Here is a 26948-nt window from a genome sequence, read left to right as displayed (position 1 = left end):
TTGGTACATAAAAGGACCTTTATCAAGGGAACTGCCCTAGTGAAAGCTAGGGTACATATTTTTTCTCCCATGCTATAAATAATTTAAATTACATACTTTTCAATTTCATCCTCTAGAAACATAATTTAGTGTTGTTTTATTTTCTTCAACAGTATTTCCAAATTAAAATAGTTTGATTTAGTTCATATTCATTTATTAAATAAAAACTTTGTTAGCGGACATAATTTTGTTTACTAGATTACCGATGCGCCATTGGGATGCACAATACAAACCATCTGCCTGCAGCTTCACAGCTGCTATACTTCAACAGCGTTCCTCTAGACAAGCTAACCGACCGCGCACTCCTTCCTCTGGAGAAAACAACATTTCAGAAACAATGTGTGGAAAACAAGCATCCTGAGAGCCTCTATTTATCAGCAAGAGTGACCGGATCATACAAACCAAGCTGGTATTTGTACTAACGTCAGCAGTCGCACAATACGGCTTTGAGAGGCCTTAGCCATTCAACCCCATCCCTTAAGAGAGACGCCCGACATTGGCTATCTATTTCCCAAGTGTTTCCGAGGGCCGGATCGGAGCTACTTAGTTTCTCATAGGCCAGATTTATGTTTTCAATTTCAGCATCTGCTGGGGCATTTGTAAACGACGTGCTGAGTAAAATGTAAACAGCCCTCCCTTCCTTTATAAATGAGACCTCAAATGCAATCAGCTATTTCACGGCCAATGATCCATCCACGTTTCCATGGGATCATGAGTCCACTGTAAAATCTAATAACAGCCAAAGAGGAAGAAAATCAATACCACAAGCAAAGGACTTTCTCCACGAGAGCATGAAAAGTTCCCTCGGATGATATTTTATCACGCTGCGCTCCCGGGTTCAAATAATAATGATTGAAAATGTAAACGCCTCTGACAGTAGCGGACAGTAGCCATTTGCAATGCATCAACTGTCTGGGGTTCGAAGCCTCTATATCCACAGGGCTGTTAGCAGCTCTTAGACGTCGCTGAAAGCCATCAAAGTGCACGTCCTTCATCTCTACCGTGTATACAGAAGCCGTTTCGATGCTTTATGCCATTTTTTAAAGTACAACACGAAAGGTGACGAATACAAAATCGGAAAAAGAATACTTCCAAAAACACGTTAGCGGTTGCAAATGTATCTATCTTCACCATTTTTAACCTTCCACTTATCTTTCGAAAACTTTCCTGAGCACTTTAAATCCCCAGGGGAAACTTGGGCCCTGAAGATCTTTGACAACCCTGACATTTCCTCTTAAGATTAGAAATGTAGTTGTCAACAACGATGACATTTCAAACAAGTACACTGAAATTCGTTGAGCGATGTTATTTTATTACTGTTTAACATTTGAAAGATGAATTACACTCAGATGCGTGTATCCTGTTTCTGTTGTAATTGTTATGACAGAATAGGGAAGACAGCTTTATGAAGAGCGCCTAAGAGTGAAATAATGAGAAGCTGATGACAAAACAAAAAACGAAACAATAAAACATAAGAAAAAAGGTAGAAAGGAATGCAGTTTTGTTAAGCTCATATAATCTTTCGCTTATGGCGAATTAATGAAGCTGCAGTATATACACTGCAAAAAATGATTTTCAAGAAAAAAAATTATTTGTATTTTTGTCTTTTTTTCAGTAAAAAAATCTAAAAATTCTTAAATTAAGATGCTTTTTTCTTGATGAGCAAAACGAACCAAGAAAATAATTCTAGTTTTTACACCAAAACTGACCAATGGGGTAATTTTTCTTGAATTAGTGTTTAAAGGCACACCATGGAACTTTTTGGCCACTAGGGGGTGCTAGACATGTATTTTTCAAGTCTAGCGTCCCTAGAGGCCACAAGCGCCGCAGCACTGCCGCAAAGGAAAAGAAGACAACTCTTTAGGTCACAAAGTGTGCCTTCCAGCATGTCAGGTGTCATATAATTTCATGGGTTTTATTTTTTTCAAACGCCAAAAGATCGCGTAGCTCACGTTTACAAGCCAGTTGTAACGGTGGTCGCTTGGTTAAAGTTTATAGTTAAAAAAAATTGCCTTAAAGGGGAATCGTGTCCTAGGTCCCTAACGCTACCACGGCGCCACAATGTCACATGATATAAATCTCTCTCTAAGCTCTCCAAGTAGCCTCCAGTAAAATTCACGTAAAATAAAATAGTGTTCGGGCGCCAGACAGGACTTATATATGCACGCAATATAACACTACTTACTAGTACAAAAGCATGACGGCCAAGTCAGCATCGGTCAGAAACCCCTCCTCCTTTAGTTCACGCCAGCGAGCGAATGCTGGCCCAATATAATTGATCCTCGTCCTTCTTTTTATTCTGTCACTCTCTTGTTTTCTCTTTCTGGTCTCCCCTGACAAAACCTTGGGTTTCTTTTTCTTAGTTGCTGCTTCGGCCATGACAAAAACATCAGGAAAATAAATACGTCCGAATTTGAGGAAGAGGAGGAAGTGATGTATGCCGTAAAGCAGATTTTAGTAGTTTTTTGTTTTGTGTTTGGGTTATTACCCGAAACCCCAAGTTTAAAAGTATGAGTAAAAGCGATACAGACCCCGTCAAGCTACAGTGGACATGTGATTCAACCTATTTTAGATCGATGTACCATCACAAGGGTCTTGAAAATATATTATGAAGGTTGAAAAACTACAAAGTGTCACTTTAAGAAATGTTTTTTGCTTACCCCATTGGCAGATTTTTTGCTTGTTTTATGCACAAAATCACTTAAATTTAATATTTTTGGTCTAAAAACTAGACTTATTTTCTTGGGTCATCTTGCTCATCAAGAAAAAGCATCCCAATTCAAGAATTTTTAGATATTTTTATTGAAAACAAGAGAAAAATACTAAGTATTTTTTTTCTTGAAAATAATTTTTTGCAGCGTAGGTGAACACTGGTGAAAACTTCCTTCAGAACGTCTTGCTCTTGAAATTCCAGTATGAGTACAGTTGGTATCATAAATTGCTTGCATAAAAGCATTTGCTAAATGTACGGTAAATTCTACCTGAAACGAAATATTGCTATTTATGGGCCAGGTTCAATTATGTGTGCTTTTGAAAATCACAAATGGTTTTGGGGATGCACAATAATACACTGTAAAAAATTGTGGTAAATAGCACTAAAAGCTCACAATCATATAGAGGAACCATTTTTAGTGCTATAGACGGTTACATCGGATGCACGTGTGGTGACGCGATACGTGTCTGGTCCGAACTTTATTTTCGGTTTCAGTTTTTTAATGGTCTGACTAGTTACTAAACTGAACTCTTGAACAAATATCTCATCGAAAGTAACAAATGTTTTGGTTTCCTATGTAATCTACGTGTTGTTTATTTTGCTTATTATATAAATAAACTACGTTTAAAGGACTTTGTTGTTATTTATTCTTACCGGAGTTTACCGGATGTAATGTGTTGACCACGAAAGCCACTTGTTTATATTATTACTGCTGAAACCGTCTATATAGCACCTATGAAGAACCATCCACAGGGTTCCCACACCTTAGTTAAAGGAATAGTCTACTCATTTTCAATATTAAAATATGTTATTACCTTAACTAAGAACTGTTGATACATCCCTCTATCATCTGTGTGCATGCACGTAAGCGCTGGAGCGCGCTGCGATGCTTCGATAGCATTTAGCTTAGCCCCATTCATTCAATTGTACCATTTAGAGATAAAGTTAGAAGTGACCAAACACATCAACGTTTTTCCTATTTAAGACGAGTAGTTATACGAGCAAGTTTGGTGGTACAAAATAAAACGTAGCGCTTTTCTAAGCGGATTTAAAAGAGGAACTATATTTTATGGCGTAATAGCACTTTTGGGAGTACTTCGACTCGCCTGAAAGACTATTCCTTTAACTTCAAATTCAAGCACTTTCAAGGACTTTCCTAGCCTGGCTCCGCCCTCCTACGTGCTTCCGCTTAATTTTCATTTCGCTTCAGTACTACGTCTAAGACTGCTTTGTAGAGTTTCGTTTTCTCCTGCAAAAATCTGCAGGACCAATCAGCGAACAGAGGGGGGTGGCTAAGAACGATGACGTTGAGGTCGTGCGTCAGTTTGAGTTGTAGTTCAGTAATGGCAGCGGAGAAAGACGTGAGAAAAGCTATTCGGTCCATTGTTGCAAAACTGACGAATATACAGAAGTTAAAGCTGGAGCAAGAACCAGGTTTGCTAAGTTTTGTTTGTCTGATTATTCTGACTTGTTGTTTCCGGCCGGTTTCGGTGTATGATATACGTCACGACCACACGTTAGCGGTTGGCTATGGCAGATCCTGAGTGACTCTGGGCAGATAGTTTTAAACTTCAACAGAGGACCCTCCTTAACGGAAGTAACGCTTTGCAATGGAGCATGGCCAGACTCTCTGTACAAATGAAATGAATGTACGAGAGTCTGGTTGGACCAGGCTAGGACTTTCCAGGTCCAATACCCTCAAATTTAAGGACTAAATGTGGGGACACATTTCAAGTGAGAGCAAGGTTACATCGTGTTACCTTTTAAGATACATTGTTACAGTTCCCTTTCGAGGAAACTCGCACTGCGTCACTGCAGTGACACTTTGGGGACACCCCCAGAGCTAAGTGCGCCTGCATGTATATATCAAATTCAACCAATGGTGAGGCTTAACGACAAAGACATGGTGACGCGGGAGCCAGGAAGTTTATCGCTATCTGAAATATTGCCAAAGACAGCGTTACAGGGACGCAGGAAGTATGGCAAGGGAGACGCAGGTATCGTTCCCTTCTCAGGTGACAACAGTTACATACGTAACCCGAGACGTTTTCATGTGTCAAACGCAACTATGCAAAAAAACATTTTGGTGTGAATCAACATTCTCATACAGAAGATATAAACATTTAAAGCAAACAGTTTAGCACGTGTTGTTATGATATTATCCTACACTACACAGGGAATAATATGGATTTTTTCCAGCAAACTTCTTGCATAAAATAGATTCAAGCACTTTCAATGACCTGCATCTATGTATGTATATTTGCAAAAATTCCCAGGGCCTTGAATTTTTCCCTTCCATATTCACAAATTTTCAAGCATTTCAAGGAACTGTGGGAACCCTGCATCCAGAAGTGATACCGTATAGCACCACTATAGCACCAGATATTGTTCTATATAGCACAATATGGTTCTACACAGGTGCTACATGTGCTATATGGCACTTAAAATGGTTCCCCTATGATTACGAGCCAATGAACCACTTTTGGTGCTATTTAGCACCATTTGTTTTTAAAGTGTGTGTCAGTTAAAATCTTATTCACACAAAAACAGCCAACCCTCAATTGAGAGCCCAAAAGGGTACAAATAAACATCCAAGTGCATCAATACCAGCCTGACATTTCTTCATTAAATGAATCTGAGACTACTGACAGTTACTGGTACACCACATGATTGATACGTTCAGTGTCGCAAACCACGTGGGTATGCTTCAATCAATAGAAACCATTTAGTTATTGATAGTTTCAAGACGCACTACAGTTCAATATTGTAGGATCACTTATTTTTATTTTTCAAATAAACTAATCAAATGGAACTATGGGAATTATGTCAAGAAAAATCATATTGATGTTTTTATATTACTTTAGCATTTTTAAAGTAGCCACTTCTTACTTTAAATTTGCAAAAATGTAATTTCTAGTAAGTAAAATTTACTTTACAAATAACAATGAGTGTTGTTAAAGTCTCCCTGGAATTATTTATATATAGTTTTGAGCTTGACTTGTTCGCGTACACTAGACATGCATGAACACAGTTGCCTGTCATTAGTGCACGTTTACAGAGCGATCTCTCTCACGTCTTAAAGCTACAGTAACCTACTTCATCTCTCAATAAAATCACTCTCTGCTCTTCACTGAAGAATTGTTGTACTTCATACAAATGCGTGTATATTTAATTCATACAGTAAAGACTGTGAAGTGTTTTATTTTCAGTACTTTAAAGAGACATATTAGAGATATTCAATTTCTCTTTGTAAAAGAAATATTTGTTGTGCTTATTTATTTGATTCTCTATTAAAACAATAATATACCTAATTACTGCAAGTAATATAACAAATGCAACATCTGTGCTATTACTTTATCTAGAAAAAAATGTTAACAGTTACAGTCATCAAAGAGCTTGCATATCAGCTTAAAAAAAATTTGGTATCGGCCGATCACGAAGATTACAAATCTATGCATAAATCCTGATCGGAGCATTCAAATATATAGGATATGTAAAATTTGACCAGTCACAGTAATTTCTTTATGCTTTAAAACAACTTAGCCTTGCCTTATTTAGTATTAAGTGGATCTATGAATATGCAAATTAGTCCCTGCCTCTACTCGACAGCACAGCTCAGACCATAGATATGAATATGCAAATTAGTCCCCGCCTCAGACCATAGATATATATGTAAATAAATGCTACATTCGGCAGCTTCAGACACATAAATGCTAATTTCTGTTTCACACAATGCATATGTGAACTGCGTGTTTACAGCACACTGGTGTTAACAGGTTACAACACTCACCCTGCATGTGTGAGCAGCATGTGTGAGCAGAGCTGAAGCAGCTGTGCTGCGATCGAGTCTATGCGCCATCTATACATAATATCTATAACTTGAACTACTGATCCACGGACTACTGATCCATGGGAATGGGACTGTCTACAATTTTTAGAAAATACTCATAACGCACATGGCTTAAAACATATTAAAAACACCACAAAGACATATAAACAGCAATAAAAAGCTGATTTTTATCACAGTGGGACTTTAATTCAGTCTGTTTAAACTGAACTGCATGTGGTCAATAAACAAGGGTCTAAACGCAAGGTTTAAAGGATTAGTCCATTTTCTTAAAAAAAAAAAACATCAAGATAATTTACTCACCACCATGTCATCCAAAATGTTGATGTCTTTCTTTGTTCAGTTGAGAAGAAATTATGTTTTTTGAGGAAAACATTCCAGGATTTTTCTCATTTTAATGGACCCCAACACGTTTTAATTCAGTTTAAAATTGCAGTTTCAAAGGACTCTACACAATCTCAAACGAAGCATAAGGGTCTTATCTAGCGAAACGATTGTCATTTTTGGCAAGAAAAATAAAAATATGCACTTTTAAACCACAACTTCTCTTTCTCCTCCGGTGCTGTGACGAGCCAGCGCGACCTCACGTAATTTCGTAATAACGTCGAAAGGTCACGTGTTACATATATGAAACGCACATTTGCGGACCATTTTAAACAATAAACTGACACAAAGACATGAATTAGTATCATTCGACATACAACAACGTCGAAACGGTCCTCTTTCTCCACACTTGTAAACACTGAAGGCGTAGTTTCGCATACGTCATCCGTGACCTCTTGATATGATGATGTATTACGTGAGGTCGCGCTGGCGCGTCACATGACTGGAGATGGACGAGAAGTTGTGGTTTAAAAGGGCATATTTTTTTTCGGGCCAAAAATGACAATCGTTTTGCTAGATAAGACCCGTATGCCTCGTTTGAGATTGTGTAGAGTCATTTGAAACTTCAATTGGGGTCCATTAAAATGAGAAAAATCCTAGAATTTTTTCCTCCCTCAAAAAACATAATTTCTTCTCGACTGAACAAAGAAAGACATCAACATTTTGGATGACATGGTGGTGAGTAAATTATCTGGATTTTTTTTAAGAAAATGGACTAATCCTTTAAATAGTGACATACCTATATAGGCTGAAATCCCGGAGGGTTGTGGAGCATGACTATAGGAGCACTTACGGTTCTACATAGGTGGTTCCCATTAAATTACGAGCCAGTGGACCACTTTTAATGCTATTTCACACTATTTTTGAGTATAATTACAATATGCACTGTGTAGCACGTCAACAAATCAAATTAAAGAACAATTTTTTATGATTCTCTAGGTCAAGCGTAAAGCTCTCGGGTTGTTCTCTTTGGCTGAAGTTATACAGTGTCCAGGCCAATGCTGACAGGGCTACTGCAACAGCTCGGAAACGTTTCAGAAGCTAATGAGCAGAGGTGTCACAACATTTCAAACTGCGCCTCCTCAGATCTGACAGCGCCTCTGTTCTCTCGCTAGTGTGGGGAGGTCAGACTTGCTCTCAAAACTGGCTTCAAACTGAGAACAAGACGAACGGACGAATGCAATGTGGAGGAGAGACGCCAGTGGTACAGAGTGAGATTTCTGCCACCAGATTTAACGCTCTAATCTAGGCTGCCTGCGGGTCTGCAGGTAGAAATTGTAAACCCCCTCTAACCCTGGCTGTGATTAAATCTTCACAGCTTTGGGGATCCCACATGGAAATGAGAAGGTTTGCTGTATTACTGCCATTCATATGGAATATAAGAAAAATCTCGATGTGCTTTGAAAGCTCCGACAGAGCTCTAATAAGCGTGCGAGATCACACGTTAGTATAAATAACATAGGGATAAAAAGTATCACCTCCTACTTCCCTTAAAATCAATCAGAAATCAGTTGACTGAAGTCTGAATCAAAAAAGCAGGATAAAGAAAGCAAGCCTGCTGCTGGGAGCCCTAAAGCAATACACATTTTGGGTGTCTCTATTATCTAACAAACTGATTCAATTCACTAGCAGAGTGCTCTGTAATCTCTTTTATGGGAAAATGTATGACTTTTACATGGGACCATACGAATCACATTTGCACCAATTCAAACTTTTTTGTTTAAATCACATGAGAAATACATTTGAGACTTGAAATTTTCTCCTAAATAGCTCTGTTACAAAATCTGGTGAGTCGCTTTGCGAGGCAGCATCAACCGTAAGCGAAGAAAGAAAAGTGAGATTCGTATTGTATAAGCATACACATAAAGTTATTAAGTAAGTGATTAAACTGAAAAGTTTTTTTTTTTGTTTAAGGCTTTTTGTGCCTCTAATCGGGTCGCTGTGAGCGTGCTGCCGCTATGTGTCGGCACACTAACCACAAGGTTTTAGGACTGTAGTATTTTTTTTAATCGGTACTTGGTATTGAATAAAATATCTGAGCAAAAATTGAGAATATTTTCTATCACAATGCATTTGGGATTACATTACTATTTGCTAAGGACAAAACATGGTATCTTAACTCTGTCCCCGCCAGCGTTTTTTAAAAAAGGTGCCTGCCAGCGCCAGCATTTTTCATGATTTTCACAAATGTTTAATGCCTTCCAGAAAACGTCCTTTAAATATATAAACATACAATAAATCAATTGAAAGAACAGAACATCTGCCTTCAAACAAAATTTTTTTTTCATCCTATCTTCTTTTGTTCTCTTTTTATCACATCTCAAATATGGGTAGGTTTCTTCAAAAATAAATTTTAAGCAAAAATCTGAAATAATTGCGTTTTTGTAAAGAACTTTTGTAAGATATCAGATTCAGAGCGATAAACAAAACATACACATAGTTTTAACCGTTTTGATCTTAGAGGATGCGTCCATGTTTTATAAGTTAAGTAAAAGCACCACTTGGTGTATAATAGCGGAAATATGGATTCCCGTAAAAACTCGTCATTGGCAGGGAAGCGTTTTCTCTTAATTGACGAGATAACTTGTCAATGGCGGGGAAAGAGTTAAAGAGCAGATTATCAGATTCACGATTTTACATTTCCTTTGGTGTGTAAGTATGTATTAGTACATGTTAACGATATGCAAAAGGTACAAATCCCAAAGTAAATGATGACACAAGTTATCGTTTCCAACTTAAAGGGAACCTATTTTATTGTTAAGAAACAACTTATTTTGCGTTTTTGGTATAATACAATGTGTTTGATTGGTTTATGGTTCAAAAAACACATTATTTTCCACATACCATATACTTATGTAGCTCCAGATTTTTACTCCCTTCCTGAAACGCACAGGAAACGCTGTTTCCCTGATTGGCCAGCTAATCTGTACGTTTGTGATTAGTCTGAATACCTCTGACGTCAGGAGGAAATATTACGCTCCTTACCATGTTTGAAAGATTTAGTCACATTGCAATGCTAACAGGAGTTAACTTACATGATAAGTCCGAAGCAGGAGGAATTATGATAATGTTGGTCTTGTCTACATCAACAATCCCATGAAGTAAACTGTTGCCTACAATTCGTGTTTTTGTTGCAGCCCAAGAAAAAAGATTAAAGTTGGAGACGATAACTTGCGTCATCATTTACTTTGGGGTATGAACCTTTTTGCATATCGTTAACATGTACTAATACACACTTACACACCAAAGGAAATAAAAAATGTGAATCAGACAATAGGTGCCCTCAAAATCTCTTTTCTTGTACTACAACAAACACACGGATTGTAGGCAACAGTTTACTTCCTCTGCCTGTTGACATGAACAGCCTGTGAGTAGTCTATGTTTTCATATTTAAAGAATTTACTACTGACTAAACCATGATTTAAATGCAAGTTTTGAGCAGTGCAAAGTAGCGCTTGTTGTTTGTCATTTCTACGATCACAAATGCAGCCATGGTTTTTATGTTTTAGTATCCTTACCATACCAATCTGTTACGTTATAATGCCTAAGCCGTACTGGCAAAATTGATCGATAGGCTTGTTCATCTGCATTTTCTGGATCGGATGCGGCTGATAAGGATTGATAAGGTAGTTGAAAGTATTGCATTGGTGAGCTGATCTTCCAAATACGGTAAGGAGCATCACACAATCACACGGGGTTGATGACTGAGGTATTCAGGCCAATCACAACGTACTGGTTAGCTGGCCAATCGGGAGCTTTGTACAAATCAATGTGCTTTAGGGTGGCAGGGCATAGAGGAGCAACAATAATCTATGGGCTGTGAAAAATAATGTGTTTTTAAACCACAAATCACGTGAACACATTGTATTATACCAAACACACAAAATAACATCATATTTAGCAATGTAATTTAAAAGGCAGCATAATGGGCTCATTTGTTGTCTAGATTGTTATCAGATCTCTAGGTTTAGTAAAAAAGCTTTTGTACATTATAAATGTGGTATTTGTGTTGGCTTCATAAATGCTTAGCTTTAAAAACACTTGCATGTCATCTTACTCATACAGGAGCAAGTCACTTCACATTGAAGGTTAAAGCGGTTCATTTAGCTCAATTCTTTAGCGTTTCTTTTCCTTCCTCTGTTTCGCTGACATTGGTGATGAGCGTTTGTGATTTACCAGCAAACTAAAAGCAGCAGCACACCTTCGGGTGATAGCAGTCCCCGGGAATGCTGAGATAAGAGACCCCCACCCCATGATTCATTTCCAGAACTCATCCGTAGGACAAAACATCCAGCCTGCAGGAGTGATAAGAGGCTCCAAAAACCAGACACTGACTTCATAGGAAATCAATTTGTCCCCAAATGTACAGTAAACGACTGGGCTTTATAAATTCCCTTCCTATAGGACTGCAGAGGAACTGTGCATCGGCAACCAATCAAAGGCCTCCAGACATATTTACAGTTCCACACTTCTCTCTACATTGTTTTTGCTATTGTGTAAACAATAGATATTCGGCTCTGGCCCTAGTCCAGGTGTTATAAATGATCAGCAAGTGTGTATATATTAAACTCTCAAGGACCACGACTTTCCAGGACTGAAGTTGAATAACCCATAAACTGTAGCAAAGTGACCGTTCTCTTCTGTGATCACTTAGGGAGCCGATTTCATAAAGGTTTGTTAATCTCCCGCTTTGTTTACATCTGCTCCGCCCCCCACCTGTGTCACGCCAGGCTGCCAACCTGGTCTTTGCCCGCCCTCTACCCGTCTTTGCCAACATTGGTATGACATGGCAGATGGACCTGAGGTTTTTGTGCACACCTGTCTTCTTTGACAGCTTGGGGGTACTTGTAGCCCCTTGTGCATGGGGTACTTGCAAATGAAGACTGATTGTCAGTGATTTGGTCATTGCTTCTCCGTGCAAAATGAAATATGCAAAGAGGTGATTTGATGAGCTGTTGGTGGAGGGCAGGGCCGATCATCTCACTTAAAGAGCAGAATGCACAGGGGGACTGGCATACCCACATAACTATCAATCAATGGGCATACCAGTTGGTGAGATGCTGTTAGATAGATAGATAGATAGATAGATAGATAGATAGATAGATAGATAGATAGATAGATAGATAGATAGATAGATAGATAGATAGATAGATAGATAGATAGATAGATAGATAGATAGATAGATAGATAGATAGATAGATAGATAGATAGCTGGCCAATGTGGGCGTATATCTGCAAATATGTTGCATGTATATCAGTGTAGAGGAAGTAAACAAAGCTGTGGAGGTATAGTGCATACAAGGTTAAAGGTGTAGAAAATATATGATAGTCTGTTGAAGGCGATGAAATGCATTACTAGAAAAAAGGCTTAGGGGACAGAAGGGTGGCTTTCACTCCATTTTGGCAGTGCATTGCAATTTTCATACAGCCTTTCTGGCAAATAACAACAGGCCAGAGGGGAGAGGGGTCGGGGGAGCTGTGCTGAAAGAAACACAGAATAGTGGAGTAAAAAGACTGTGAAATAAATATATATTAAAAGCGTATATACTGGATAGCATATATTTCAGAATGATATGTTTTTTTCTGAAATATTACAGATTTTTTTAAGCAGAAACCTGTAAAATGGGACCGGTTCAGCTACGACAGAAAACCAATAGATGCGCATCTGTGATCAACACATCAAGTACATTTTATCTTACTCAGCTAGGTTGCCTGGCAATGTTAAACAGAGGCTAATGAATGTTAGGAGCTCAATTGTTTATTCAAGTTCTTACAATCAACAAAAGTGATTACTAAGGTACTATAAAAATACTATGGTACATGTCCTAAAACATGATATTGCTATAATATTGTTTGTAAGATGGGTTGGAGAGTTGCTTTAGATCGTTCATGTCAACTAAATCATTAAATTGATTGTAAATTACAGCAGCTCCAACAGCTTAATGATTTAATACACTTATAGTAAGAAATAGTAGCGGAAAAGAATATATTCTATCAAAAACGAAAAATGGCACGTAGTGAGTTAACCCTTTCAAGTACATATGATTTGTGGGTAAGATTAAATTGCATCTCAGGCTAGACATATTGACTGTTTGAAACAAAGTGTATTGAGACGGATTCAAATGGGTGTGCTTTGAATCGATAAGCAACAGTCTCTGCTTGAAAAAGAAAAACAATAAAACAAAGTTCAAGTGTGCTATAGAGAAAGAGAGAAATAAACTTTCTTTTTCTGAATTTTCACTATTTAGCTCCAACAAATACATTTACATTTATGCATTTGGCAGATGCTTTTGTCCAAAGCGACTTACAGTGCATTACAAGGTACACTGTAAAAAAATCCAACTCGTAGAGATAAGTAAAGAAGTTTTAAGACAATTAGTATGGCCAACTTAATATTTCAAGTTGAGAGAACTGAAAGCTCTTAGTTTGTTAAAGCTCACATAACACACGCTGTTTCTGCATTTCTGATGTTAATCTGGAGTACATAAAGAGTAGTATTACGTCATTAATATCTCAGAAGAGTCTTTAGTTTAATCAGATTTATAAAAGACAGATAAGCTTTACTGATTCTTTCCGATAACGTACAAAAAAATGAAGAAGGAGGAGTTACTACCGCGGGAGGAGCGAGTACGAGTCATGCAACACTATACAACACAGTTTAACTTATGATTCACTACATTAGGGCTGGGGGATTTGACCTAAAATCAAAACCTCGGTTAATCTAACATTTGACATCGGTTACGATTAATAAACGATTATTTTTTTGCCTCATAGTTCACTGACAAGGTTGGAAAGTTTAGGGCACACCTTAAATCAGCCTGCAATGCAATTATTCACATTTTTCCCAAAATAACTGCATTACTGAAAAATATTAAATAGACTTAACTCTATGCAGATGTTGCATGTCATTATGTACAATTGATGAAACTTTCAGAATGGGAAGTTATGAACCAAAGAATCATACAACCCCCATGACTAATTATAGACATAAGATACATACATAATAAGTTGTATCCAGATAGCATATTGTAATGAGATGAGTACGGCAAAATACATACTTGGACTGTATCCTTTACACGTTTCTTGTATTCAATCCATTTTTTCTTAACTGGGCACTGATGTCTAAGCCATTTATTCTCATCTGTAATGCTTTTGGTGTTAATGTAGACTAGAAGTTCTCCCGTTCTCTCTCTCCGTCATCTCTGAAGTGTCTAATTAAACTCACGCGGGCGCGTCTTTTCGCGGTTTTGAGTGAGTGAGATGTAATGACATTACCCGGGCTGCTTAGAGACCCATCGGTAGATTAAACTGAGCGCGTGTGCGGTAAAAACCCGATCGCGCATTCCGTATTTTTGTCACAGGTGCTTGCACATTCGCGAGTACTTCTTAAAAAAAAGTACTGTGCTTCTTTTGGGCACTAGATGATCCTGCTGCTCAGTTAAACAGTGTTTGAGTTCTCCTCCATGTTTCGCTGTGCCACTGACAGGACGGGCGGAGTTACGCAACATCACACGCAGCAGTTTGTTTTTAAAGGGAAAGTATTAACAGGATTAAAAACCGAAATAACCGACATGATAAAATAATGTCGGTTAGAGGTTCTGAATTTCGGTTTCGGTTATTTTTCGATTAATCGCCCAGCCCTACACTACATGTTCGTGTCATTTATATAATATGCACGCGCCTATTTCCAACATAAGACAGAAGTCTTATTTACCGCATGCAACTCATGACCCGGTTGAGACTTTTCAATGAAATCCAGTGCATCAAACACACGCAAAACTCCGGATGACTCCGTTGACTTATGCGACTTTCACATAGGATGCGGTGTGCGCTGCGCTATGAAACCCATTCATTTCAATGGCTTGCGCCGCGAGTTCAAAATAGTTTAACTTTTGCGCTGTGCTCTGTGACGATTACCAGCACAGTCAATAGAAATGGGGCATTCAAACAAAATGGACGAAGAGCTTATACTCGGAATTCCCGGAGCTTCTACAAAGACATCGGAAGGAAAGCCGTGCCATGGAAACACGTAGCAATTCAAGTTGGCATGTCAGGTGTGTTTTAAGTCAAGTAGTTTGTTGTAGGTAGGTAGCTTAAAGTTACGTGAAATGGAGACGAGGCAACATCAGTCTCTGTATTCCTCATCCACTATTTAACCCAAATATAAACACTGTAGTAATTTATTGAAAACCCCACTACTTTGTCTGGCCAGCAGAGCACAAATCCCTTGGCTGCGCTGAACCCAGCGGCGAGCGCAGCGCACACCGCTTCCTATGTGAAAGCCGCATTACGCCACTTAATATGTTCATGTGGAAACGCACACAACATATTATGTTCCACCTATGTTCCGCACACAAAATATTGCATTCGGCCATTCGATGCACATGTGCACCGTGCCGAAAGCCCTGTACCAAAACGGTCCGGTACGAATACATGTACCCTTAATGTTTACTTAACTCCTGGGTTCAAACCCATAACCCTTTGTACGGTTAACGCAATGCTCCACCGCTGAGCTATACGGGAGATACATCAGCCAATGGCTAGTGGGTAAAATTATCAGATGGACAACATTTGTAGTTGGTTTTGTTAAAAGTAATGCAACATGAACCATTCCATTTCCTGTGGGTAAAAATGTGATCTTATAAATCTTTCAGTAACCTTCACTCCAAAGATTCATTTAAGCATGGTTGACTTGGGGTTTCCACTAATGGATCTTTACTGAAACTCTGCAACATGTGTCTGAATTATTAACTGTTAAAGGCAGGGTATCTGATTTGATCCAGAAACATTTTTAGTTATGCTGGTTAAAAGTCTCCTCACATCTTGATAGCAATCACTATGTGAAGATGTTTAAATGTATTTGTAGAAATGTATGTCATCTGTAAAAGGCATAGGACCAAAAATGTTCAACCAATCATAGATCTCGGTTCGAACAGACGTTGCCTTTTTGTCCCTCATCCGTAAGCGTAATTTGAATGCCACCGTGCAGCCTGTTCACGCAGACACCATACGTCATCAGACAGCTCACGTGCGCTCACCTCCCGTCTGTAAACAGAGGGGGAACGGCAAATTTTCCTGGTGAATTGACAACCTGCACAGGAGCCACAAAATGAAAGACATGTTTTATAACAACAACAGAAAAAAACGCCTGGATCAGCAAAGAGCAAAAACCCAAATTAACATCGGTAACTTTACTGCTTTATCACGAGATGCAAACAGCTGCAGGAGGCAAAGGGTCTGAAAGGGTTATTTTGGTAATGTTATTCACTTTGTACTGCAAAGTTTTCTCACTGGTGACTGAGACATGAGATGTGGACGTCTGATCTGTGCGTGTTCATGTGTTTTGAAAGAGGCGTGACTTTGGATGGCGATTTGAATGGAGATTTTATTGCTAGTCGGCTACCGTTAGCATTTTTTCAAAATTAGATACCCTGCCTTTATCAAGTAGACTAGTAATAAAAATTCTACTGCAACTTCCAATCCTTTACCAAATCTGTACAGGATACCACAAATTCCACTCATAGGAATCATATATTTCTAAAATGCAGAAGTTTGTCCAGTTAAAACAGATGTCTGGGCTAAAATTAAGACTGTGCCTCTCACATTTCCGTATGGAAGCATTTTAACATAAATACGAGCTCATTATTTCTGTTCTCATGCCGAATAGACTGTAAATGTGTTACTGTGAATACATGTTTTTACAAACCAAGCAAGCCCTGTTACGGACAGCAATCCAAACGTCAGTGTACCCATCAACACACTTTTACACTATTTTGAATGAATGTGCGAACTCTCCAACACTTCACTAAATAATTGATAACAGCCAAACTCAGGAGGCGTCTCAATCCAGCTCAGGTATCTCCTTGAGGTAAATCTCTATAGACATTGATGGACAGGCTCGTTTGGTTAATGTTGGCATGCGGTATGTCTGTAGGAAGTGATCTTGTCCCTGCAGTAAGCCTCTTTGCTATCCTCATAAATGTTTCAATTGCCCGAGTCAATAAATTATGCAAGGATCCTAAATGCCTGTACCCAAATAACTGCTGAGCCCTACAGTACCTTCAGTCCCGAAGGATATTGTGTTGCAATGTCACGAGTGTCATGCTTCACATAATCAAAAAACCAGATTAGGTTTACATAAAAACCTAATCTGTGATATCTATTATCTATAGATTGTATTTTGGTAGCGATCATCAAAGTACTGCATTTGTGCATTCGCCTTAGCAAGCCGTGTGATTTATATCACATATAATCGCTCATGTCGTAAGTGCGAGAGGTGAAGAATATGTTATACAGCAAACTTTATTAGTTATAGTAAGAGGCTCGGTTCAAATCCTCCTAGTATTAGTAATAGTATCAGTGATGCAAACACCTTTAATGACTTACACAAAGGAAACAAAATCATAATTCACTGTTCTTTGTTCTACTAATACGTCGACTAGAGAGATCAAGAGTTAGGTCAGTACAAATCTGGTCAAGTATTTGCAGTAATAAGCAATTAACCTCATGCCTTTGCTTGTAATTAATATTACACACGTCGCTTTCACAAAATCACTGCATAAATGCTTCACCAATAACCAGAAAAAGGCAATTATTAAATCACCTAAAGCAATCTGCAAATGCTTAAAAATACGAATTAAATAAACAATTTTTTTTATCTGAATTCTGTTTAAATCAAATCCCAAGAAATGAATCCCAGAGGCTGTGCAGAATGGTAAACAAAAGCATATGTGATTTGAATCCATAAATGGGTTTACCCACAGTAGTAGTTTGAATCGCATCGTATCGGCACATGCGCTAAATATGATAGATTGAGCGTTTGTTGTAGTTTAGCATAATTCACATATTGACTCTGTGTGAAAGACTGATAATGAGACTTGGGATAATTCAGCTTTGCTAACCTTTGACCTCACTACCGTAACACAGCTGTGACCTATGGCATGTTGACACCTCTTCCATTATGCTTCAGCAATGACACTTTATTATGGCCTCTGCCTTTCTCTTACAATAAGGTGACCACAAAAGCACAGCATCTCAAATCTAATCAGATGTAATTATATTAAAGGAATATTCCATTTTCTTAAAAGAAAAATCCAGATAATTTACTCACCACCATGTCATCCAAAATGTTGATGTCTTTCCTTGTTCAGTCGAGAAGAAATTATGTTTTTTTAGGAAAAAAGGATTTTTCTTATTTTAATGGACTTTAATAGAGCCCAACATTTAATACTTAACTCAACACTTAACAGTTTTTTTTCAACAGAGTTTCAAAGGACTACAAACGATCCCAAACGAGGCACAAGGGTCCCATCCAGCGAAACGACCGTCATTTTTGACAACAAAAAAAAATCTCCACTTTTAAAACAACAACTTCTCGTCAAAATCGGCTTGTGATGCTCCAGCGTGACCCCACGCAATACGTCAAGAGGTCACAGAGGACGAACGAGAAACTCCGCCCCAGTGTTTACAAATGTGTTGAAAGAGGACCGTTCCGACGTTGTTGTATGTCAACTGATACTAATTAATGTCTTTGTGTCAGTTTATTGTTTAAAATGGTCCGCAAATTTGCGTTTTATATATGTAACACGTGACCTCCCTACGTCACTACACATTTACGTTAGGTTGCGCTGGACCGGACCTACTCGAAAAGTTGTGGTTTAAAATATATTTAATATGTTTTTTCGTTTCGCTAGATAAGACCCTAATGCCTCGTTTGGGATCGTTTATAGTCCTTTGAAACTCCGTTGAAAAAACTGTTAAGTGTTGATTCAAGTATTAAATGTTGGGCTCTATTAAAGTCCATTAAAATGAGAAAAATTCTGCAATGTTTTCCTCAAAAAACTTAATTTCTTCTCGACTGAACAAAGAAAGACATCAACATTTTGGATGACATGGTGGTGAGTAAATTATCTGGATTTTTCTTTTAAGAAAATGGAATATTCCTTTAAAAGAGATATCACCAAGCATTACGATCAAGTTGATGAAAACATCCAAAAAGACGTAATTTATCCAAAATACTGTGCACACGCTTTATCTAAATCTTTTTATCTAGCCTTTTATGCTGTACACTGTAGCACAACCTTGCTATCCTGTTCACAATGTGTTCCCATTTTCGTAAAATCCCTCAACCTGTGGCCTAGCTCCCTCTTCACCTGCTTCTGTTCATATCTGACAGAGAAGAATGAGCTTCATTCAGTCCTGTCAGTTCACGCGGACGCTTTCTGTACACGCAGCTGCACAAGGTGAACTCGGGTCTTTCTGCCTCTCTATAGATATAAATACCTAGACGCTGCTTAAATTTTTACCAACTGTTCCCGAATACTATGATGCGTCTACAGGTCTGCCTTATAGAAATGGCCAAGATCTGCCCATAAACAGAGAAGAGATTGTGGGTGATCTATTTTTTTAAAGGGCACCTATTATGCCCATTTTTACAAGATGTAATATAAGTCTCAGGTGTGCCAAGAATGTGTCTGTGAAGGTTCAGCTGAAAATAGTATACCCCAACAGATCAATTATTATAGCATGTCCAAAATCCAAAAACGCACTGTTTTCATGTCTGTACCTTTATATGCAAATGAGCTACAGCTCCTCACTCCCTTACCAAAAGAGACAGTACATGCAACCAAATAATTTGTTTGTAATCGTATTGATGGCTCAATCGTATTGAAAAGCCTTCATGTAAACACCTTAATCAATACAATTGAGGACGATTGGATGCAACTTTGGAATGTATTGAAGAGGGTGGTGTACTGCGATCTCTGATCCGATCAGCAGGAGAAAAGCACGCATGTAAACACGTGAATCATAGTATTTTCTCAATCGGATGCAAAATGCATTGTGCACATGCGCAGAACATTTGTGCACAAGTTCACGTCTTATATTTACCTCTTATATCACATGATTCTTGCCACAGAAAAACGCAACAACAAGGCAATGGCGTGAACTAGACGAGAGATGCTGTCCGCAGCCTAGCGTTGCCAAGTCCTCTGCTTTATATCATGTTTAGATTTGGGCTACTGTTTAAACTGTTTCCACCAGTTGTTTTCTCTGCAGGTTAAAGATTAAATTATTTTGTTATTTGGGCTGTGGACAGTCATTGGGATGCTTTTAGGCTAGTTTTAAATGTCCATTAATATGGTTTTGATACGCGAATCTGGCAACCCTGGCTGTGCGCTTGAGCAGATGTTCGGTTTCTGTAGAATGTACATGTAAACGAACATTTACATCAGATTGCAATGTTTAGGGTGCATGTAAACTGTATTGTCGTAACCTTCAATCATATTGAATTGGATTTTTTTACACACTGCCAACCAGTGTTGGGGAAAGTTACTTTAAAAAGTAATGCTTTACAATATTAAGTTACTCCCAAAAAAGTAACTAATTGCATTACTTAGTTACTTTTCATGGAAAGTAATGTTTACGTTACTTTTAAGTCACTTTTGCATTACTTTTTCTTACTTGGCTGAGGCTTGATCTCTTTCAGGCGTTGCAGGTGTTTTTTATGATCCCAAAAATGTCAACCTCTGGCCTGCCATCTCTGTTTCTGACTCAAACTGTTCCCGCTCAGGCGCAAAGAGTGCGTAATTCTACGTTAATATGTTCAGTTTAATTCAGTAAATAATTTTATTTATTTTAATTTTATTAATTAAACTGAAAAGTAACTCGCATTACTTTTTAAAAAGTAACTGAAATATTAATGTGTACATTTATAAAGTAATGGGTTACTTTACTCGTTATTTTAGAAAATATTATTACGTAATGCACGTTACTTGTAATGCGTCACCCCCAACACTGATGCCAACACACATTTATTTCCAAACACCTTGTAAAAGTGGATTTTGCATAATAGGTGCCCTTTAATTAAACAAGAATATTAGAAAAACACACTTTATGTCATACAGCATGGCCAGATTGTTAACACCACCTAACTAAAGCGATGAGACTGGATAAGAATTAAGATTCATTCACCAAAACAAAGCACAAACTTTGTGATTACCTGTGTGAGATGCCCATTTGTCTGTAAAATCATTACGCAATCATAATTGGATAATAAAATATACCAGCAATACATATCACAAAATAAAGTGTATAATTATTTACAACTCGCTATATACTGCATGTACGGTAGAGTGAATTATATGACCCAGTTAACTGTGCAAACTCTATTATATAAATGCTGAATGAAAAATATTGACCAATACAAGATGGCGGATCTAAACGCAGCATCTGTGTAACAATATCTTTGTCTGGGTCTATAAACCTGTCTTTCTCTGCAGAACTACATCGACTTGCTTAAAAAAATCTATACAAACTAGTCAAGGTACTTTTAAATTACATTTAGGTGGTCATACTTTATTTAAGTCTTTGTCGTGCTAATAATCATATCCATTGTATCTACTTCGAGTTTTAAGGGTAGAAACACTAGCAATGTTTCTGCATAAATTCAAGCCTTGAGCTGCTGTGGGGCTCCTTCAAAAGCCCTCAACCTTTTTTTTGCGACCCTTGACCCTTCTCTTAATCCACTCACCGATCTCGCAGCTCTCTCCAGAATAACCCTGAGGGCAAAGACAACTATAGCCCTCCCCCTCTATCAGACAGCTGCCACCATGCAGGCACGGGTTGGTCTGGCAAGGATCCTGCTCCGCTGCGAAAGAAGATAAACAAGAGAGGTAAAGTTTTTTGGCACTGGAAGGCAGATAGAAAATATCTTGGCAAATAAAGGAATAGTTGGAATAAAACAAGCTGATAGTGGAAGACCTGGCCTATAGCGCTGGTTAATGCACTGAACTTTGAACCTAGGAGGTGCAGGTTTGAACCCATAAATATTCCATAAAAATATACATAAGAGCTATGTTCAACATTTCACTATCCCTGTCAGAAGAAGCCCAAGCGTATGACTTTCAACAAGGTGAGATATTAACAAAGGTTTGATGTCATCGTGACAGATGATCCTCAGGGAAGGACAATGCGATTCACCATGTCTGTCTCGGATGATCCCGGTCTTCATAAATTATCCGATCATCGCCTACAATACTGCTGCACACTTTCCCTTGCTTTTTATGGCGCATTACCTTACCGTTCTCAGGTCATAAACACGCATTATTCCTGTAAGCTATAACTCTCGAAAAACCTGTGGAGTGAAATGTTTTGAGGTGCGGTGATAAATGGAAAATTTCACAGATTAAATCATAATTACATCAACTTACAGAAGGGAGAACTTTTCCAAGGACGTTCCGACTCTCATGCCGTAAATTGATTAAGTGCTGTTTTATAATCTGTTTCTAACCACGAGACACAATCTGACAGTGCATCAAACACACAGCGTCTCCTCCGGTATAATACCAAACACGTAATTATTTACAGCAGGGTAGATAAATCGCAACACGGACCGGATAAAAAAATCAGTGTGGGGCTCAAGGCTGATTGGAGATCGAGTGAAGTGCGCTCTTATCGAGTTTTACTTTGTTTGAGGCCTTGGGAACTCTTTAACAGGAATATACGGTAAAAGGAAGAACAAACAAAACATGTTTTCTGTCGGCAGTGACAGCTTATTTTATTTATCTATCCTACAGGAGATTTTTCTTTAAATGTGCAATCTCTTGACACATAATAAAACAACTCTAGCAAAACGCTGAATCATAGAGAAAGCGATGTGTGAGGGGGCAAAGCATGAAAGGGGATTGAACTGCAGTTTTAGTTGTGTCAATGGTAGCATTCAGTTTATTAGGACAATTTACATGCAAATTAACAATTTAAGAATGAATGAGGCCAACAAATGTTTATACACAAATAGGCGTGGGCGATAAACCGGAAGACATGACTAACCGGTAGAGATTTTGGACTTTGTGTCTTTCGAGATTACGCCTCTGTGCGTGTGGTCACGAAAATGTAACGCTGTACACGTATTTAAGCACCGCAGTTTTAAAACAAATTATTTTAAGCCATTGAAACACAAACAACACTTCTATATGTGTGCGCTCTTTCTGTGTGTGACGAGTGCGCAAGTCGCGCAACCACTGCTCATTAAGCTCTTGACCATTTTTGATGCTTTATTGGCCTTGAAGTCGCCATGAAACGGAAGTAGCGATTGCCTTATTTTTCCCGTGGTGACGTATATCCGAATGAAATGGCTTTTGAGATGAAATAAGGCAGGGCTGGATTTGAATTTGTCCATCAAGATCTGATTGGATCGTTTGAAGTTGGGTCGTGTTGCTAATTGCTAATCGCTGCGATCTTCTCCCAGACCCCGCCCACCTGCCATACTTATGACCGGAAGTGAAGAGAGATCGTTTTGAGGAGGGGAGGAGATTTGCATTTTTGATTAAAAATTATGAGCACACAATTTTTTTTAAAATAATGAAGCTCACAGATAAGTCATTTGTTAATAATACCACAATATTAAAAAAATATATATATATAGTTTTCATTTTAATTTCATTGCGACTTTAAATACATACAATAAAGAAAATAAGTATTTGAACATTCTGTTATTTTGCAAGTTCTCCCACTTAGAAATCATGAAGGGGTCTGAAATTGTCATCGCAGGTACATGTCCACCGTGAGAGACACAATCCAAAAAAAATCCAGAGATCACAATGGATGACCCTTCAACTATTTATTTGTATGATACAGCTGCAAATCAGCACCCGAACACCTGTTTATCAGCTAGAATTCTGACCCTCAAAGATCTGTTAGTCTGCCTTTAAAATGCCATTTATTATCCTAAATTAGATGCACCTGTTTGAGGTAGTTAGCTAGCTGCATAAAGACACGTGTCCACACCATACATCAGTAGGAATCCAACTATTAACATGGCCAAGACCAAAGAGCTGTTCAAAGACACTACAGAAAAAATTGTACACCTCCACAAGGCTGGAAAGGGCTACAGGGAAATTGCCAAGCAGCTTGGAAAAGAAAAGGTCCACTGTTGGAGCAATCATTAAAAAATGGAAGAAGCTAAACATGACTGTCGATCTCCCTCGGAGGGGGAGATCGACAGATCTCACCTCGTGGGGTCTCAATGATCCTAAGAAAGGTGAGAAATCAGCCCAGAACTACATGGGAGGAGCTGGTCAATGACCTGAAAAGAGCTGAGACCACCATTTCCAAGGTTACTGTTAGTAATACACTAAGACGTCATGGTTTGAAATCATGCATGTCACGGAAGGTTCCCCTGCTTAAACCAGCACATGTCCAGGCCCGTCTTAAGTTTGCCAATGAACATTTGGATGATCCAGAGGAGTCATGGGAGAAAGTCATGAGGTCAGATGAGACCAAAATAGAACTTTTTGGTCATAATTCCACTAAACGTGTTTGGAGGAAGAAGAATGATGAGTACCATCCCAAGAACACCATCCCCACTGTGAAGCATGGGGTGGTAGCATCATGCTTTGGGGGTGCTTTTGTTACTGCACTGTATTAAGGAGAGGATGACCGGGGCCATGTATTGCGAGATGTTAGGGAACAACCTCCTTCCCTCAGTTAGCGCATTGAAGATGGGTCGAGGCGGGGTCTTCCAACATGACAACAAAATATATATACTGTACATACATACATAATTATTTATTATCATTCCTTTATCATTGACTGTTTATCTTCAGAGAGCTTGAGATTTGTTTTTATCTTCTTTTTATGCTTGTATAAGGTTTTTGTGGGAAATATTAACATTTCTATGGTATTAAAGATTTGAATAACAGAAAAACCTTATTAAAACATAAAAACCCTCTACCGTGATACATATCGTTGTCATGACATAAAATGAATCTTAGAAGATTTTGGGCATATCGCCCACCCTTATACACAAACGTTGTCACAAACGCTTATATTTCTTTTCTTCCAACCGAACAAGTCCAAACATTTGTATTTCAATGAAATGAAATAAACCTACAGCAAGCGCGCACTTAGAAAACATTCAGATTGAATCAGACCTACTCTGCATTAATTTCTTTACAGTCTCCTCCACAAAAACTTTTAAAAACTTTATCAAGGACACAATCTGACAGTTCGAAACTGGACAATCTTGTCGTTTTTACTTTGTATTACTTCAATCGTATTTGAAAACAAAGACACCAGACAGCAGAAACCCCTGTGTACTGCAGAGATTGACGGGTGTGTGACACATGAGTGACAGCCGGTTCGTACTGGTAAAGAATAGATAAACATTCCCCCACATCTCATGAGCTCTTTAAGCCAGCACGGTTCAGAGAGAGGTGTCGGGGCTATTGTGAATTCTCTGAGTGGGCCACAGCGACACAAAGATCCGCGTTGACCAATTTAATGAATGCCGCCCCGGACCCGAGCCTCCTCTATTGAAGCGACAGAGTTCAAGGACTGCTCGGCATCATCATGATGAAATAAACTCTTCAGTGCCCACTCGAGAGCGTTTTCATCCCAAATCCTGTCAAACGAATCATCTTTGCGAGGATGGAGAGCGCTCAGTGCTAAACTGGTACCGGTGCGGTAGAAAAGACATTTGGTTTGCAAACAATTAGTCACGATGTAGGCCATTTTATTATGTTGTTCCCAGTAGAAATCGTCTCTCTCTTAGCTGTGGATAACATTCAGATGTACAGTACATAAACAGATCAATAGCACATTTCTTTGCGATGAGCGTGTATGTGTGTGTTTGTATATTTTGAATGTGGGATTGAGAGAGTAGCTAATGTAGCAAACGTGTAGGAGGCTGGGTAAACATCAAAAACAGAAACGTGGGACTGAGATGCGAGCGATAGCAGTTAAAAGCTTTTTCTTTTCGTGCCGTCGGCTTATGATTAATTACAGAGAGAGCTTAAAATAGGTCCCATTCCCTAATTCCGTCTCTTTGTATTTACTTATGTGACTTTTTCGCAGAGGTCCCCGTGCTGGTAAACACGAATTGCCAGCGCTCCCTTTATCATGTGGTTTGAAGTCTCAGCAGACTCTAAATGGATTTTCAAACAATCAGACTGTTCAGACAACGATATGAATTAAAGAGGATAATGCTTTATTTGTCATCATAAACACTAAGACTACACACAATAAGAGCGATAAGTGTGCCTCTATTGTAATCTATTGCTTTATAGAATTTCGATAGGGTTTCTATAATGTTAAGTAGTCTTCTACACAAAAGTATTGAAATGCATGGCATTGTATATAAGCAGTAACCAGGTCTGGGAATTTTAGTTAAAACTACACTAGGAGGAGCATTTTTTGGTATAATAAACAGAACTTTAATCAAAACATTACCGGATGCATACAATACAATACGAATGCAAAAACCTTCTAAATAAAGCGATAATCGATGTGATACAATAATGCTTTATGTTTGTAAAATCCATTTAACCTATAACTCCATGCAAATGACGGAATACACCTCTGAACCATGAAAAAAATTATAACAAGCCTGCCATTAGAAATGCAGTGAACTTTTAAAGACAAGATACAGTTAGCTATTGCCCTCCAATACAAGAGCTGACCCATAAAAACGTCATCTTGCTACTCTGAAAAACATCTCAAAGCTCTTTAAAAACACAGCAGACATAAGGGACAGCCTCTGGGAAAATAAAATACTAACACAGCATTTCTTTTACTGTGTGACTTAAATAAGCCTTCAGTGCATATTTCCTATTCACATAAACATGAGGCTTATGAGAGAACCGAGGTGTTCATCATACTACACAACCAAGCTTCTTGTTAAGCGAGCGATACTTGAAAAGACAGTTGCATTAAATTTTTATTTACTGCGTAAATGTTTTATCACAGCCCCCTAGATCTGCACATTTAGAAACGATAGATAGAAAATGGTAATAACTAACCGGCACAAACAAATATCTCACATAAAATAAAGATCAGTGAGAACTTTAAATGGCCACACCGAGTGTATGCTAGCTAAGCCTAGCGATGCTACAGGTACGCTCTGGCCTAGCGGTTACCACATGTGCTCTGTACACACACGATTTATTATTATTTTTCTTTTATATTTTA

At 38.4% G+C, this 26948-nt stretch overlaps 1 protein-coding gene across 2 annotated transcripts in view; it reads right to left on the bottom strand.

The window, feature by feature from the left end:
• ncanb (neurocan b) overlaps positions 1-26948 on the bottom strand; it is a 229684-nt gene that overhangs the window by 49454 nt on the left and 153282 nt on the right. For both annotated transcript variants that reach the window (XM_055218762.2, XM_055218761.2), the window contains exon 9: positions 21514-21630. In XM_055218762.2, the coding sequence (XP_055074737.2) occupies positions 21514-21630 (117 nt within the window). The remainder of the gene's footprint in view (positions 1-21513; positions 21631-26948) is intronic.

This window comes from Misgurnus anguillicaudatus, chromosome 23, assembly GCF_027580225.2.
Source record: "Misgurnus anguillicaudatus chromosome 23, ASM2758022v2, whole genome shotgun sequence".
In the NCBI taxonomy this organism is placed as follows: Eukaryota; Metazoa; Chordata; class Actinopteri; order Cypriniformes; family Cobitidae; genus Misgurnus; species Misgurnus anguillicaudatus.
Note: the sequence above shows the minus strand (reverse complement) of the source record. Positions and strands in the feature narration are given on the sequence as shown.